General features: G+C 45.4%; 1 protein-coding gene across 1 annotated transcript in view; it reads left to right on the forward strand.

The window, feature by feature from the left end:
- The first annotated feature begins 5,380 nt into the window (after nucleotides 1-5,380).
- The window catches only part of Nr1d2 (nuclear receptor subfamily 1 group D member 2), a 44,260-nt gene continuing 33,516 nt past the window's right edge, over nucleotides 5,381-16,124 (forward strand). Inside the window, exon 1 of the mRNA XM_070018697.1 lies at nucleotides 5,381-5,655. Within this exon, the coding sequence (XP_069874798.1) occupies nucleotides 5,640-5,655 (16 nt within the window). The 5' untranslated portion in view covers nucleotides 5,381-5,639. The remainder of the gene's footprint in view (nucleotides 5,656-16,124) is intronic.

Raw genomic sequence — 16,124 nt, forward strand, 5'->3', positions numbered from 1 at the left:
GAATATAAGATGACTTTAATATTACAAAATCCCATTCTTTATTATAGTCCAATTGGACCATTTTTGCTTGTGGTAACTTTTCTTCCACCAATGAAATTTTTTTCTAACATTATTGGAGTCAATTGTCTCTTAGATTTAGGATTAGAATCCCCTTTTAGGGCTCCAAACAACGGGTGTAATTCTCCTGTGGTAATTTTTTTTTTAAATTTTTTATTGTAAAGATACTATACAGAGGGTTACAGTTACATGAGTGAGGTAATGAGTACACTTCCTCTTGAACATTGTTACCCCCTCCATTGTTTTCCCCCTACCATCCCCTCCCTCCCTCCCTTCCCCGAAGTTCTTTTTTTTTTTTTTTTTTGATTGTGATTAAGTAATTACATAATTTCCGGATCCTGTGGTAATTTTTAAGTAGGGTCTAACCCAATTTATATTTCCTAGTAATTTTTGAAAATCATTTAATGTTTTTATTTTATCTAGCCTAATACTTATTTTTTGTGACATGATGTAATCATCATGTATTATTTTTCCTAAATAATTTAAAGGTTTATTATGCTGAATTTTATCTGGAGCAATAAGTGAAAAAAGTTGGTTAATTGTTCAATCATATGTTTTAAAATTTGTTCTGTTAAATGTTTACTTTCAGCAGCTATTAAAATATCGTCCATATAATGAATATAAGCATTAGAAAATTCTTCCACAAAATTTTTACACAATGTAGGGCTGGGAAGGTGGCTCAATGGTAGAGCACTTGCCTTGCATGCCTGAGGCCCTGGGTTCGATTCCTCAGCACCACATAAGCAAAAAGAAAAAAGCCAGAAGTGGCACTGTGGCTCAAGTGGTAGAGTGCTAGCCTTGAGCTAAAGAGCTGAGGGACAGCACCCAGGCCCAGAGTTCAGGCCCCACGACTGGACCCAAAAAAAAAAAAATTTTTTTTACACAATGTAGGAGAATTTTTCATGCCTTGTGGCAAGACCTTCCACTGATATCTCTGCCAGGGCCTTTTCAAATTACATGAGGGCACACTAAATGCAGATCTTTGAGAATCATTAGGATCCAATTTTATTGTAAAAAAGCAATCCTGCAAATCAATGACTATTATATAATATCCTTTAGGAATAGCCACAGGAGATGGAAGTCCTGGCTGAAGAGCCCCCATGTCATACATGGTGTTATTAATGGCTCTGAGGTCTTATAACAACCTCCATTTCCCAGATTTCTTTTTAATTACAAAAACTGGAATATTCCAAGGGCCATTGGATTCCTCTAAATGTCCTTTCTGTAATTGCTCATTTATCAATTGTTTTACAGCCTGTATCTGCTCTTGAGTTAGGGGCCACTGATCAACCCACACAGGCTGATCATTTTTCCATGATACTGCATCAGCAAACTTCTCATCAGCGGCCCCTATGAAAAATTTTGTACACTAAAGGAAGCTGAAGTAACTAATTTTAGTTCCATGTTTTGCATAATGTCTCTGCCCCATAATGTAAAGGGCAAAGAAGATATAATAAAGTCACAAATGTTATGATAGCAGCTGCTATTTCATGTGTCAGAACAATCTGTCAAAACCATTGACCTTTAATGACATCACTCTTGTTAAAACATGTTTGTGCATGTGTCTTCAACATTCCTGTTTTTGTTTCTAATAGGTAGGAAATGATAGAGCCTACAGAAGCAGCACTTTATGGTCTTCAATAATTTTTTTGGATCCGGTCGTGGGGCTTGAACTCTGGGCTTGGGTGCTGTCCCTCAGCTTTTCAGCTAACCCTAACCCTAACCCTAACCCTAACCCTAACCCTAACCCTAACCTACGTCCTCTGAGAGTCAATGTAGCCTCATGAAATGGAGGCAGTGTTCCTTCCTTCCTTTTGTCAGTCCTGGGGCTTGAATTCAGGGTCTGGGTGCTGTTCCTGAGCTTTATTTTCCCTCAAGATTAGTGCTCTACAACTTGAGCCACAGCTCCACTTCTGGCTTTTTGGTGATTAATTGGAGATAAGAGTCTTACAGAGTTTTCTACCTGGGCTGGCTTAGAACCTGGATTCTCAGATCTCCACTTCTTGAGTAGCTAGGATTACAGGTATGAGGCATTGGTGCCCAGATGGAAGTAGTCTTTAAAACCTTCCAGGCTCAGCTGGGTGCATATGTCTCAATGCCTATATTTCTAGCCACTTGGGCTGAGACCAGGAGGATTGAGGTTTGAAGTCATCCATGGAAAGAAAAGTCAATGAAGTACCATCTAAAGCAAGCAAGCAAACAAACCCTGAAGCTCACAGACATAGATTTTATTTTATTTTTAGCTTTTTGCGCTACTAGAGTTTAAACTCATCTACTTTGCTAGGTAGATACTCTACCACTTGAGCCACACTAGAAGCCTGATATAAATCTCTCTCTCTCTCTCCCTTTCTCTACAAACATCCTTCCAAACTATTTTTATTAGCATATATTAGCTACTTGGGGGGGGGGGATTTCACTGTAAACTTTCTACCCAGTCTGCCTTCCAGCCTTCATATTAACTTCATTTTATCTGTGTAGGAGATAGTGGGGTTGATACAGAAAATAGAAAACCAAACTACAATATATTCCAATTAATCTCTCCCATGATTCTCCTCTAGTCTTCCCTTTTCTTTTCTTTATTTTTGGGGGGGGTCCGGTCGTGAGGCCTGTACTCTGGGTCTGGGCGCTGTCCCTCAGCTCTTCAGCTCAAGGCTAGCGCTCTACCACTTGAGCCACAGCGCCACTTCCGGCTTTTTTCTTTTTGCTTATGTGGTGCTGAGGAATCGAACCCAGGGCCCCAGGCATGCAAGGCAAGTGCTCTACCACTGAGCCACCTTCCCAGCCCTTCCCTTTTCTTAATACGATGTCAACAGGTTCCATTTGTTCTATTTTCATACATGTCAACAATCTATTGTTGAAAGACAGCCACATTCATTCTTTTACCCTTTTTACCACCCCCAACGTAGATTTTATATACTTTATCATTGATGAGAAGGTATCATAGTGTGATTTTTAGATTCTTTTCAAATGTAGGTGGTGGACACATATTTTAAAATAGATTTTACTTTTTAGAAATTTTCAGTTCACAGAACTGAATGGTGAGTATTTAAGAGTTCCTCCCTACCCCCTGTCACCACAAATGCACAACTTTCTTCACTTTCAAAATCCTGCTGCACAGTGGTACATTTTGTTATCATCTATGAATCTGCACTGACACGTCCTTATCACTCAAAGCCCATAGTTAACACTAACATTTGCTGCCCCTGGGACTGGATATTCTGTGGGTTTTGGTCAAGATATACACCCATGTATTCAGCATTACTTATGGTATAATTTCTATGCTCATCCCCCAAAATCCTCTGTGCTGTGTAGTCTCTTCTAACACCTAGCAACCACTGATCTTTTTTCTGTCACCAGTTTTGTCTTTACAGAGAGGTCATATAGTTAGTATCAGAGTGCTTTCCATTTTTATGATTTGCTAAACTTCTTCCTTCCAGACTGTTCACGTTAACTTCATTTTATCTGTGTAGAAAGAGACAGTGGGGTTGATACAGAAAATGAAAAACCAAACTACAAAGATGGCCTGGGAAACTCTTGAATTAGTGTCACGTGTTTATGGATAAAGCCCTGAAATAGGGAAGGAAAGAGAACTTTTTTGGATCTAAAAATCGACATACAAGTCAAAATATACAAATCTTCAGTACATGTTTTGTGGGTTCTGACATATGCACATACATCTGGTCCTTAAACTGAGATGCAAGGGGGCATAATCACATTGGCTGCAGGATGTGGGAACTGAGTTTAGAGATGTTTAGAGATTGTGCCTTGAGTCCAGGCAGATTAGAGGAAGGGACTGGACATTTTCTTTTTTTTTTTTTTTTTTTTTTTTTTTTTTTTTTTGTCGGTCGTGGGGCTTGAACTCCGGGCCTGGGCGCTGTCCTTCAGCTCTTCAGCTCAAGGCGAGCGCTCTACCACTTGAGCTACAGCGCCACTTCCGGTTTTCTGGTGGTTTATTTGAGATAGGAGTCTCACTGTCTCTCCTGCCCGGGCTGGCTTTGAACCGTGATCCTCAGATCTCAGCCTCCTGAGTAGCTAGGATTACAGGCGTGAGCCACCAGACATTTTCAAAGCGTCCTAGGAAGCCAACTGGAAGGTTTTAAACAGAATAATCAGAACTCATTTACATTTTAAAGGTAGCATCACACTGGGGAGAAGAGACCCAAGGAACAGGTTTTCAATTAGCCAACCAGTTCCTTTGCAAGAGGCAATGCTAATTGGCTGTCAGAGGGTAAAGGCAAAACTCTGAAGACCCGCCCCAGCTGGAAACATTTTGAAGGTAGAATAGCTCAGATTTGTTAATGGATTGGAGCATACATAAAAGGCAACGAGAGAGAAGTTAGAAACCTAACATTTGCTGGTTTCCAGAACAGATGGATTCACTAAAATAGTAAGGACTGATAATGGTGAAGGAACTTGTGTATCCATACGCAGATGTGGGTGGCTTGGGGAAGGAAAGTACTGCACGTGTAAGTAACACGTCTTTTATGTGACACATTCCCCATTCTATACCGAAACATTTCAGAGCAAACTGGAATAATTTTACAGTGAACGTCCACCATCTAACGTTTGCCTCTTATTATGCATCCGTTCGTGCCCACTTTATGTTTTGGAGTGCATTTGAGTTGTCGAACTCAAAACACTTGCCCCTGAATTCACCACAGCACATTTTTCTTTTGATCTAAAGTTTACGTACAAGGTGAGATGCACAAACCTGCAGTGCCTGATCGGTGCAAGCGCACACTATTACATTGAGAGGCAGGGCTGTATTATCAGGCTGGATGCGGGAATCTACAGAGTTCAGAGAGGTCTCCCTTTGAAATAGAAATTTGGAAATCATCAAAACACAAGTATTGAAAGGTATGAGAGGAGATGGAAAACCACCACCACCACCAAAGAGATGGAGAGAAAAAGTGGGTGTTCCCGGAGACCAGAGTTTGGAGCGGTCAGTCGGGAGGAGCCTCGAGGTGGACCTGTCAATCACTGAGGTGACCCGGGGGCGTCACTGGGTGGCGGCCGGGACAGGGCCGGGCGGGGCGGGGCAGGACCAGGGCCTTAGGCGGGAAGGTCAGCTAGGAGGCGGCGGAGGCGGGGCAGGACACTGGGAGGCGGCGGAGGGCGGGGCCAGCGCGGGCGAGGGGGCGGGGCCCCGGAGGGGCGGGGCGGCGGGCCAGCGCGGCGGGGAGGGCGGAGTCGCCGCAGCGGCCGGCCGCGGGGGGGGGTGGTGTGTGTGTGTGTGGGGGGGGGGGGAAGGCGGGCGGAGGGAGGGGGTGTGCGCGGGTCACGTGGCCGTCGCTGCCCTCCCCGTCAGCCGCCTTCGCCGCCGCGGTGCGCTGGCTGCAGGAAGCCGCCGCGCCGCCGCTTTTGTTGTCAGGGACCCCGCGAAGAACGCCGCTGTCCGCCCGCTCGCCGGGGGCACCCGCCCTCCGCTTCGGGGCCTGGGTCCCGGGCGCCCGCCCGCCCCACTCATGACGGGGGCCCGCGACCCCCGCTGCCTGCGGCCCGGGGCGGCGCGGCGCTGAGGGGGCGGCGGCGCTGCCCGTCTGCGGGGCGCGGGCGGCCTCGGCCCCCGTCTGGAGGGCGCCATGGAGGTGAATGCGGGTAAGCGCCGGGCGGCGGCGGGGGGGGGGGGCGGCGGGTGGTGGGGAGGAGGGCGTCCGGAGCCGGCGGGGGGCGGCGCGGGGGGCGGCCGTGGGGCCGGCGGTGGGCGGCTGCGCGCCGCGAGCCCGACGCCGGCGGGTGGTCCGTCGCCCCCCCCCCCGGGCTGCCCCGCGCCCGCCCTCCGGACGGCCCGCGACGCCGCAGCGCGGCCCGGCGGCGGCCGGCCCGGCCCCCCCCTCACATGGCCCGGCCGCGCGAGCCACGTGCGCGCTGTGTTTACGTTCCGCGGCGCGCGGGCGCCGGTTGGCTGGGCGGGCGCGTGACGCGGCATTACATAATGGAGGCTGAGGCGGCGGCGGCGGGCGGGGACACGTGAGGCCGCTCGGCTCGGTGACCCACATTCCCCGGGGCCGCAGGGACACGTGGGGGCGGCTGCGCGCGCCGCCGGGGAGCGCCGCAGCCCGGGGAAGCCCCGCCCCCTCGGGGGGCCCTCCGGGCCGTGACGTCGCCGCGATTCCCTCCTCCCCCGCGGGCTTGCACACTGCGGAGGCCGGCGCGCGTGCGCGCCAGGATCCCGCGGCGGATCCCTGAGGCTCCGCGGCGGATTACCGCGCCGCACTGCGCGGACCGCCGTGACCCGGGCGCCCGGGCTACCGCAGCCGCGCACGTAGCCGATCCTGCGGAGGGGCCGGGGGGCCCGGGAGCTTCGCAGCGGTGCGGGTGTTTGGGGGGAAGGTTGAGATTCCTCGAGGAAGACCCCGTGGGGGGATCCCCGCAGGAGCCCCGAGGCGACCGGGACTAGGGCGAGACTGGACAGCACCCACCGGTGGGATGCCGCCTCGGCTCTCCCGGGCTGGGATTTTTCTGTAAGCCTGTAAACTGGTTAAGTGGTCACAGGTGACTCCCAGACTTTTATACAGCCAGTCATTCTTTATTTACATTAAAGAACTTAAAATCGGTGGCTCTCTGACCCTGTTCTTTCGATGTTTATATCTCTTACTACATTGCCAGCGACACTGTCACAGTATCACACTGTTCTTGGCCCCTAAAACGATCGCCCTTACCTGAAGCGAATGAGGTTTTTTTTTTTTTTTTTTTTTTTAAATTTTGCACACCTCTACAAATCATACTCCCATAACAAGTGTGTTGTGAATCTTCCATTAATGGTGATAAAAATCAAGTTTTCTATGGGCCCAAGTAGGAGCCTTTGAAGGTCTTTAAAAATAATGCAATAACTTTAGTGATTAGCAAGCTTTTGCTTCAGACTCTTTTAATCCAGCCTTTGGCATGGTTTTGGAACTTCAGATGTGCTTTGGTTCTGGTGGGTTTTCTTCTGGTTTGAGCCTGTTAATCTTGACTTTGGAGGCTAGCAATGGACGACTTGCCAACTCCTTCCCTCATCCTTTCAGTTCAGTTTGCTGTTCCAACTATTGGTCCCAGCTTGCATTCCCCATCCGTTGTTTTTCCCTTTGGGATGCAAATAACAGAAGTGAATAGTCTAGTGACAACTACCAACTTCCAAGTTGTCCTCTTTTGTTTTGGACCCTGCTGCAAATGAATTCTCTGGCAGACTTATTATTTATTTAGTTAAATTCTGGCATGTACCTTTGCTGACTCATAGTAAACTTGCTGTCACCTAGGACCTTTTCATGTAAAGTATTCTGAGTACGTTATATCTATTGTGCAAGTAATTGCTTGACTTGAGTAGAAATTTGCTATTGTAATTTTTGAATGTTTTTCTTTTATTTCTGTGCAAATACTGGGGCTTGAATACAGGACTGTGCTCCCATTTTTTTTTTTTAATCATGGCTCCCTGGCCCTTTACCACTTGAGCCAACACATTCAAAAAAAATTTTTTTTTCTGGCTAATTGAAGATAAGAGTCTTTTGTATTTGTCTGCCTGGGATGGCTCTGATCCTCAAATCTCAGGCTCCAGAGTAGCTAGGGTTATAGGTCTGAGCTACTGGCACCTGGCTTCCTGAATTTTCTCATGTTTGTTTTGATCCCAAGTTTGTGCTGTCACCTATTAAACTATTTTCACCATCTATCAACCGATCAATCAGAGGATACTTTGATAAGAATTTTCATTTCCTTTAACTTCAGTGTTGTAAGCATTGACTAGGACATTTTCCTCGAGCTTTAATATCACTTGACACACATTAGTCAGTGATAACTTCATTTTACTGCCCTATGATTCATGACACAGTGTCTGCACTTCACCCTGACTAACACAGATGAGAAACTGACTACATTTGTTTATTTATGGTTGTGTATAACAAAGTCCCTCAAGTGTAAGTTCATTAATTGTACATTCTATGAACAATGAATGGCTATAATTCACATTATAAAATTAAAGGAAAATATTCCTACACAGTCTGTTCTTATGTTTATAGACTTGTATATTGTGTCTTGCCAAACATGGAGGAGAGAACTGGAAGGACATAAGGGCAGAGAAATCTTCAGTTGTGGGGCTGGGAAGGTGGCTCAAGTGGTAGAGCGCTAGCCTTGAGCTGAAGAGCTGAGGGAGAGTGCCCAGGCCCAGAGTTCAGGTCCTACGACCGGACCCCCCCCCCAAAAAAAAAGAAATCTTCAGTTGTAGAAATAGCAAAATAATGTGAAGAATCAAAAGGGAAGTAGGAAGATGCATGATTAATTAGAGGCTTAGGGTATTCTGAAGGCAATGCAGAGGTAAGCTACAGCCACTAGGCCTACATGACACATTAAAAATAAAGAAGACAGAATAGGGGTGTTGTATTTGAGCCATTCTGATTGAACTCTTTCAGAATAAAGATGGCAGAATAACAATCACAATATCACTTGAGTGTATTCCCTTAAATGTAGCTGGCACATTAATTCTGTGAATGTGCTACTGTTAACATCTTAAAGATGAAGAGCTAATTGAAGTCAAGAAAACCCAGTAAGTGTAGGAGTAAGAATTTGAATCCACGAAGTTCTCTTGGAGAATATAAACTGAACTATTGTGTAAAAGATGTTAGCCTACAAAACATTTAAAAGTGAATGCACAAAAATGTGTGTGAAAATGGAACAACAGGAGTCCTTTACTCCCATTTTCTTGGCGGGCAGCCAGAAATGCTGTCCCTTTCTCCCCATTTCTCCCTGCTTTATTCTGGTATGCTGAAATCCTTGCTAAAACTTGAAAAAGAAGGAAAAATACCGAATAGTGAATTTTGTTGAAGTTGATTTAGAAAGGGGGCAGAGGAAATGAAGGAGTGTAATGGGTGAATTTGATCTGGGTACATCGGATGCATAGGCCAAAGTGGAACTCCCTTACCCAGTAATTGATGCATGGGAGGGGAAATGTGTATGCACAATTAGACTTGCTTCCCAACCCTCCTGATAACCTACATCTTAAAAAAAAAATGCACAGTTGGTCTGTTGTTGAGGTTGAAGGAGATCTGTTCAGGATTGTAGCTGGTGGAAAAGGGCGGGTGAAGAGCCTCTTAATCCCAGCACTTACCCCCTTCTCATTTTTTCTCTTTCATTTTCTCTCATTCTCTCATCTTGATGTTAGTTGAGCTGCTTTATTTCTAGATGTAAGCTTATGCCTTGGCTTTCTAGCAATTTACATGGAAAAAACATTTGTTTTACAAATTAAGACCCCCCTCCTCTTTTTTTGGTGTGGGGGGGTGCTGGAACTCAGGGCATTGGTGCTGTTCCTGAGCTTTTTTTGCTCAAGGCTAGAGCTTTACCACTTTGAGCTACAGATCAACTTCTGATTTTCTGGTGATTATTGGAAAAAAGAGTTTCAAGGACTTTCCTGCTTGAAGAGATATCTGGGAAAGAGAGGTGGGAAAGAAAGAGCTAGAAAAGAGAAGAGAGAGCTGGAAAAGAGAGAGAAAAGAGCTAGAAAAGAGCGCGTCTGGGCCTGGGCTAGGCCTTATCTAGTGTATGGGTGGAGAAAGGTGTGGCCACATCAAATTCAGATGTGACCTCAGCTGATGCGGATGACCTCTTCCAGGTGTGCCAGTTGCCTAGGTAACGCTGGTACTCGGTGGAGACTTTGCTGCGAGGAGGGTGGAGTCTTCTCGCCATCTCGCCATCCAGGAGCGGACCTTATAGCCTTTTAATAATCATGAAATAGGGCGAGGATTCTCTGGCTACTTCCTGCTGACAAGGGGCTTCGACATTAGGGGTAAAAGGCTGGAATTTGGTCCCCTCCCAGAGAAGGCAACGAGCAGCAGCTGTCCTTTGGTGGCGTGAGTCCTTAGATGAAGTCTGGAGAAATCTCAGGCATTGAGAGGCTGGAAAAAAATAGTAGAGAGCAAATAAATGGCAAGAGGAAGGACTTGGGGCTGAAAATGTTGGTAGAAATGTCCTTAGCTACTTCTGACATTTGGCAACTAGGTAGAGAAGTCAGGTGACAAAGGCAAGAATATAAATTTCTGTTCAGTTAATAGATGGACAGGTATAGACATTGGATGGGCAGGCTTCTTAATTTTACTGACCTCCCAGCTCTGGTTAGTTTTGAAAGGGCAGGCACAAAGTTGCTGATGTGACATCATCTCCTCTTACTCCTCTCCATGTTCCCTTGTTCCTCAGACTGGCTGAGTCTAGGTGCTCGTTGCTGGGATAGCTTTTCCCAGTTAGTATTCAAGGAGGATTGAACTCAAGGCCTGGGCACTATCCCTGAGCACTTCTTTTTTTTGGGGGGGGGGTTTGGTCGTGAGGCCTGAACTCTGGGCTTGGGCGCTGTCCCTCAGCTCTTCAGCTCAAGGCTAGTGCTCTACCACTTGAGGCACAGCACCACTTCCGGGTTTTTTCTTTTTGCTTATGTGGTGCTGAGGAATCAAACCCAGGGCCTCATGCATGCAAGGCAAGCGTTCTACCACTGAGCCACCTTCCCAGCCCTCCCTGAGCACTTCTGCTCAAGGCTAGCACTCTACCACTTTGAGTTATAGTACCGCTTGCAGTGTTTGCTGGTTAGAGATAAGAGTCTTGAGCCATGGTTCCAGCCTGGCTCTTTGCAGTTAGTTGGAAGATGTAGTCTTAGGGATTTTTCAGCCCGGGCTGGCTTTGAACTGAAATCTTTGCCACAAAAGCCCTTTATTTCCAATTAAAGCAACAAGGAGATCAAGTAGAATAAGTAGAGTTTACCTGGTTCTTATCAAGAATTGACCAACAAATATTCTGCAATGACAAAACTCATTAGATGTGATGAGAATTTTAGCACAGATATGCCCAGTATTTTAGAACCACATAGTCAGTAGAATACACAACACAAAACAAAAAAGGCAAAACTCAAAACCTAAAATTTTGACAACAATGTTTAGACATCTTTGTTAACAAAGCACATCAGATGGTTGGGCCTCAGTTACCAGGGCCTGTGAAAAGAGCAACTTGTTAGCAAGGCACCTTAGAATAGATGGATGGAGTTGTAAGCTTGGTGGAAGGTTAAGGGTCACATGGGGCCAAACCCTTAACCCACCATGTGGCCAAGATGGCGAATTCAAGATGGCGAATTTCTGAAAAAATGCAAAGAAATCCTGAACAAATAGATCAAGCCTACATTGGCTAGCCTTTGAGAGGGAACCTAAAGGGGGGTCCCCAGGACCCAGCCTGTGTCACACTCTTCAGGGCACAAGTCAAAATGTAGAAAAGAGAAAGGGAGAGATAGGGAAAGTTGGACATGAATGGCAGAGAGAGAGAGAGCAAAGAGAACCTGAAAGTAAACAGACTTCTGACCATTTACCATTGCAGTGGCAAAAACTGTCTACATCTGAGAATGGCATAAAATTAGGCTCTCTGGCTTTCCAGGGAGTGCAGGAGGCATTTCAAAAGGGATTCACCACTCGGGCGTGATTTGCAGCACCCCATTAAATGTGTAGGAGAGTCAGTCTTGTGAGTGAAGGAGAGCTGACCAGGCAGAAGCAGCGTCTCGACTTCCCCCAGAGCCCTCTAGAGAGAAATGCCCAAGTCCCTAAAACCAAGTGTCCTAGGCTTCAGAGGTGACCGGCCTTTCAGCTAAAGGCCGTAGAGCTCTCTGGCATGGCTCCACGTCTGGACAGAGACTGAGCAACAGAGAACTGGAGAGAGTAGTTTCACTCACCAGAGTAGAGAAGTGGTGTGGACGTGGATGTGAAGGCAGCAATGGTATCGATGCGCTGTGTCCACCGCAGACAGACCGGTTTGCAAAAGGCTGTCAGAACTGTGGATATTCCTCAGAGCAAAAAGGAAAAACAAACAAGAAAAAAGAGGAAAAAAAACCGGAGAGGAATCCCAGCTATCCTGACTTTAAGCCTTTATCCGAGTCATGGCACCATTTATGTTAGGGTTTTAAAAAGAGGTAGCCGAGTAAGAACAGCACCACACACGTGGTATTCAGTTAAGGGGTAGGTTTATTCATCGTTCTGGCTGGCAGTAGGCCATGTTGGCCCTCCACGCGGCTGGGAAAGACCTGGGAAAGAGGTGGGAAAGAACTGAGAAAAAGCTAGAAAAGAGAAGAGAGAGCTGGGAAAGAGAGGTGGGAAAGAAAGAGCTAGAAAAGAGAAGAGAGAGCTGGGAAAGAGAGAGAGAGAAAAGAGCTAGAAAAGATGGTCACCTCATTTTAAAATACAGTTTCCTAAATAGTACAACGTTTAATTATTTATGCATTCTTTAAAATTGCTTTGGTCTTGTCACCTTCTCTGTGTTTGCCCATCTTGATCTCTGCCCTCTATGTGATCCTCAGCATTTCAGTCTTTTGTGTAAAATACCACTTATATATTAACGTAGACTTCTTTTTTTTTTTTTTTTTTTTGGGTCCAGTCGTGGGGCCTGAACTCTGGGCCTGGGCGCTGTCCCTCAGCTCTTCAGCTCAAGGCTAGCGCTCTACCACTTGAGCCACAGCACCACTTCTGGCTTTTTTCCTTTTGCTTATGTGGTGCTGAGGAATCGAACCCAGGGCCTCAGGCTTGCAAGGCAAGCGCTTCTACCACTGAGCTAACTTCCCAGCCCCCTAACGTAGACTTTTTAGAGAAGGGATCAAGCTGGTCTGTGAGCCCCGTCCCCGGAGACAGTTGGAAAGTTAGTGCTTTTAGGTCTACCCTATCAGAGTTAAAGAGGAATTAAATCCTCTCAGATGAGAAAATGAAACCTGTGATAAATTGTTTTGTCTGAATCACAAGGCAAGAAAGTATGGTCATGAGTTGACATCAGATGTCCTTTCCAGCAATTTGGGCAAACCTGGGGCAGAGTTCCCTCCTCCCCCTCCAGCAGTGCTCTCCAGCAGTATGAAGTGCATATTGACTTCTGGTTTGTCTGAAGTTGACTACTGGGTAAGCCCTATCCTGGGAACTGGCCCTGCTCCACAGTCCCTTTGAACTAAAAATAGAGACTCTGCCTTAGCTAATTTTAGCTCCAGGCCTCTGAAGTTCATTCTGTGTTTCTGGAGGTGTTGGGACTTGCTGGTTTGGGGATTTTACCTTTCTTGCTTTATCATTAAAAAAACTACAGGAAACTCTTTAATTAGGAACAACATTTCATTTCAGTCATGCTAACTACAAGACTTTCCCATTTTATAGAAGGATTAGGGACAAAAGGTGACAAGTGACTTGCTTGCTTAGGTTTTTAGTAAGAATGACAGTCTAGCTGGGCATTGGTGGTTCACGCCTATAATGCTAGCTACTCAAGAGGCTGAGCTCTAAGGACCACAGTTCAAAACTAGCCTGGGAAAGACAAATATGAGATTCTCTTACCTTCAGTTAACCAGCAAAAAGCCAGAACTGGACGTGTGGCTTAAGTGGTAGGGCACCAGGTTGAGAGGCTTGAGTGAGAGCCCGAGGCCCTGAGTTCAAGCTTCAGCACTGGTGTGTGGTGTGTGTGTGTGTGTGTGTGTGTGTGTGTGTGTGTGTGTGTGTGTGTGTGTGTGTGTGTGTGTGTGTGTGTGTGTGTGTGTGTGTGTGTGTGTGTGTGTGTGTGTGTGTGTGTGTGTGTGTGTGTGTGTCACTTTGTATTCTGGCTTAGACAGCCATAACTCTCAGCTCTGGCCCTGCTCCTTAACCTCTATCCTCTTAAGCTCTCAGCCTATCTACAAAATGGGTCAGTAGAAACTAGTTCATAGGATTCTTTTTACAAGGATGAAGTGTGACATGAAGTTGTATCATTTCATGGTTGGCATCTGGTAGGTGAGTAGTGACCTGTAATTTTACATCTTTGTCTTTAACTGGGTGGAGCGGCCACTGTAGGAATTTGTTACGTTCTAGGAAGTTAAAATTTAACCCTCTTAGGTTGCTAGCCATCCTGCTAGCACTTTGTTTGGTACTAAAAGTAGATGTTAAAGACAGTTAACCTAGTGTTGAAGGTTTGCTAGGAGAAGGTATCTGCTTCTAGGGGAGTCATTTTTTATTCTGTGGTATGTTTACTTCTTTAAGATGAATTGGCTCTGATTTGAATTGGTAGTATAGTAATTTTTCTTAGGTGTGATTTTGGAGCTGTTGCAATTTTTACTTTTTTTGGTAATTAATTACATTGCTTCTCATTATATAGCCAGTGTTTTATTTATTTATTTATTTTTTATTGTAAAGATACTATACAGAGGGTTACAGTTACATGAGCAAGGTAATGAGTATACTTCCTATTGAGCATTGTTACCCCCTTCATTGTTTTCCCCCTACCATCCCTTCCCTTCCTACCTTCCCCTAGGTTCTTTTTTTTTTTTTAATTGTGATTAAGTGATTACATAATTTCCCAAATTTCACAGTATTGTGGAATAATGATGCTCATTTAAAGTCACAAGTTCATTCTAACTTTCCTGGAGCAAATTGTCTATCACAGTCTATAACATATAACGGTGTACACATATACACCATACATGTGATCAGCAGCATGGGGTATTTAGTAGTGGTTCGACCAGATGAGTGGGAGTTCTTTGTTTCTTAAGTCCTGTTAATTTTGTTGTATCTCCTAACATTTTGGATTTAGCATCCACTTACCAGGGAGACCATGTACTGTTGGTCTCTTTGCTCTTGGCTTACCTCACTCAACATGATTCCTTCTAGCTCCATCCATTTCCCTGCAAATGCCATTATTTTGTCATTTCTAATGTAGCCAGTGCTTTAAATCAGTTCTTAAGCAATCTTAATAGTGCTTGTTTTTTTTATTTTGTGGCCCTTGGGATTCTAACTCAGTGTCTTAGTTTTGCTAGATTGGCACAATTCTGGGGAGCCACAACTCTAGCTCTGTTTTCACTGGCTATTTATTTGAAGATAGGGTTTTGCTTCCCACCAGGCTGGTTCCTCAGTTTTGCTTCTCCTGTCATAGGTTTCCTGTTGCTGGAATCACAGTTACATGCTCCTGCTTCCAGCTTCCCTTCCTTGGAGACATATCTTTTGTACTTTTCTACCCAGGCTGATCCTTCCATGATCCTTCAAATTTGAGCTTCCATATAGTTTGAGATGATAGATGTACAGCATGGTGCTCAGCTATGGATTGAGAAGGGGATTTTGTGTCTTTTCTGCCTAAGCTAGCCTCAAACCATGATCATCCCGTTCTTACCCTTCCAAGTGGCTAGGAGTTCAAGCATGAACGACTGCTGCCTATCCGATCTTTATTTCTCTCCTCTTCTTCCCCTCATCCTCCTCTTTTTTTTTTGAGCCCCCTTCCTGCCTTAGTCTTCTCAAGTTTTGGGATTACAGGTTTGTATCACCACACATGATGCTAAAAGTTTAGCTAAGCAGAGGTAGTCAGAAGACCTTGTGAATATAATGGACTCAGAATATTGGCCTTAGGAAAAGTGTACCCACTTTCATTATCTCTTATCCTCCTGAGATGTTAGTTGTGAATTTAGTACATGAGGCACTAATTTAGAAAAGACAAATAGCTATGAGATACTACTTTAGGACTTTATTGAGGTTTAAGAATAATGTTTTTTCTGGAGCTGGGAATGTGGCCTAGTGGTAGAGTGCTTGTCCATCATGCAGGAAGCCCGGGTTCAATTCCTCAGTACCACATACACAGAAAAGTCAGAAGTGGCACTGTGGCTCAAGTGGTAGAGTGCTAACCTTGAGTTGAAGAGCTCAGGGACAGTGCCCAGGCCCAGAGTTCAAGTCCCATGACCGACTGACCCCCCTACTCCCCCCAAAAATATTTTTCTTTGTATCCTATACTCAGTGGAGACATATATAAGAATGTAGCAGCACCAGGTGTTGGTGGCTCACGCCTGTAATCTTTGCTACTCAGGAGGCTGAGATATGAGGATCGCACTTCAAAGCCAGGAAAATCCTTGAGAATCTTATCTCCAATAAACCACTCAGAAAACTGGAAGTGATGCTTGGCTTAAGTGGTAGAGCTCTAGCCTTGAGCTGAAGAGCTGAGGGATAGTGCCCAGGCCCAGAGTTCAAGCCCCATGACCAAAAAAAAAAAGGAAAAAAAATGTAGCAGCTTGCTAATAGCTGTGATTTCTAGTGCAAACTTTATATCTCATGAAACATTGTAAAGATAAATGACACACTATTTTTTTTTTTTTTGGCCAC

This window comes from Dipodomys merriami, unplaced genomic scaffold (genome assembly GCF_024711535.1).
Source record: "Dipodomys merriami isolate MVZ:Mamm:240054 unplaced genomic scaffold, mDipMer1.0.p SCAF_13, whole genome shotgun sequence".
In the NCBI taxonomy this organism is placed as follows: Eukaryota; Metazoa; Chordata; class Mammalia; order Rodentia; family Heteromyidae; genus Dipodomys; species Dipodomys merriami.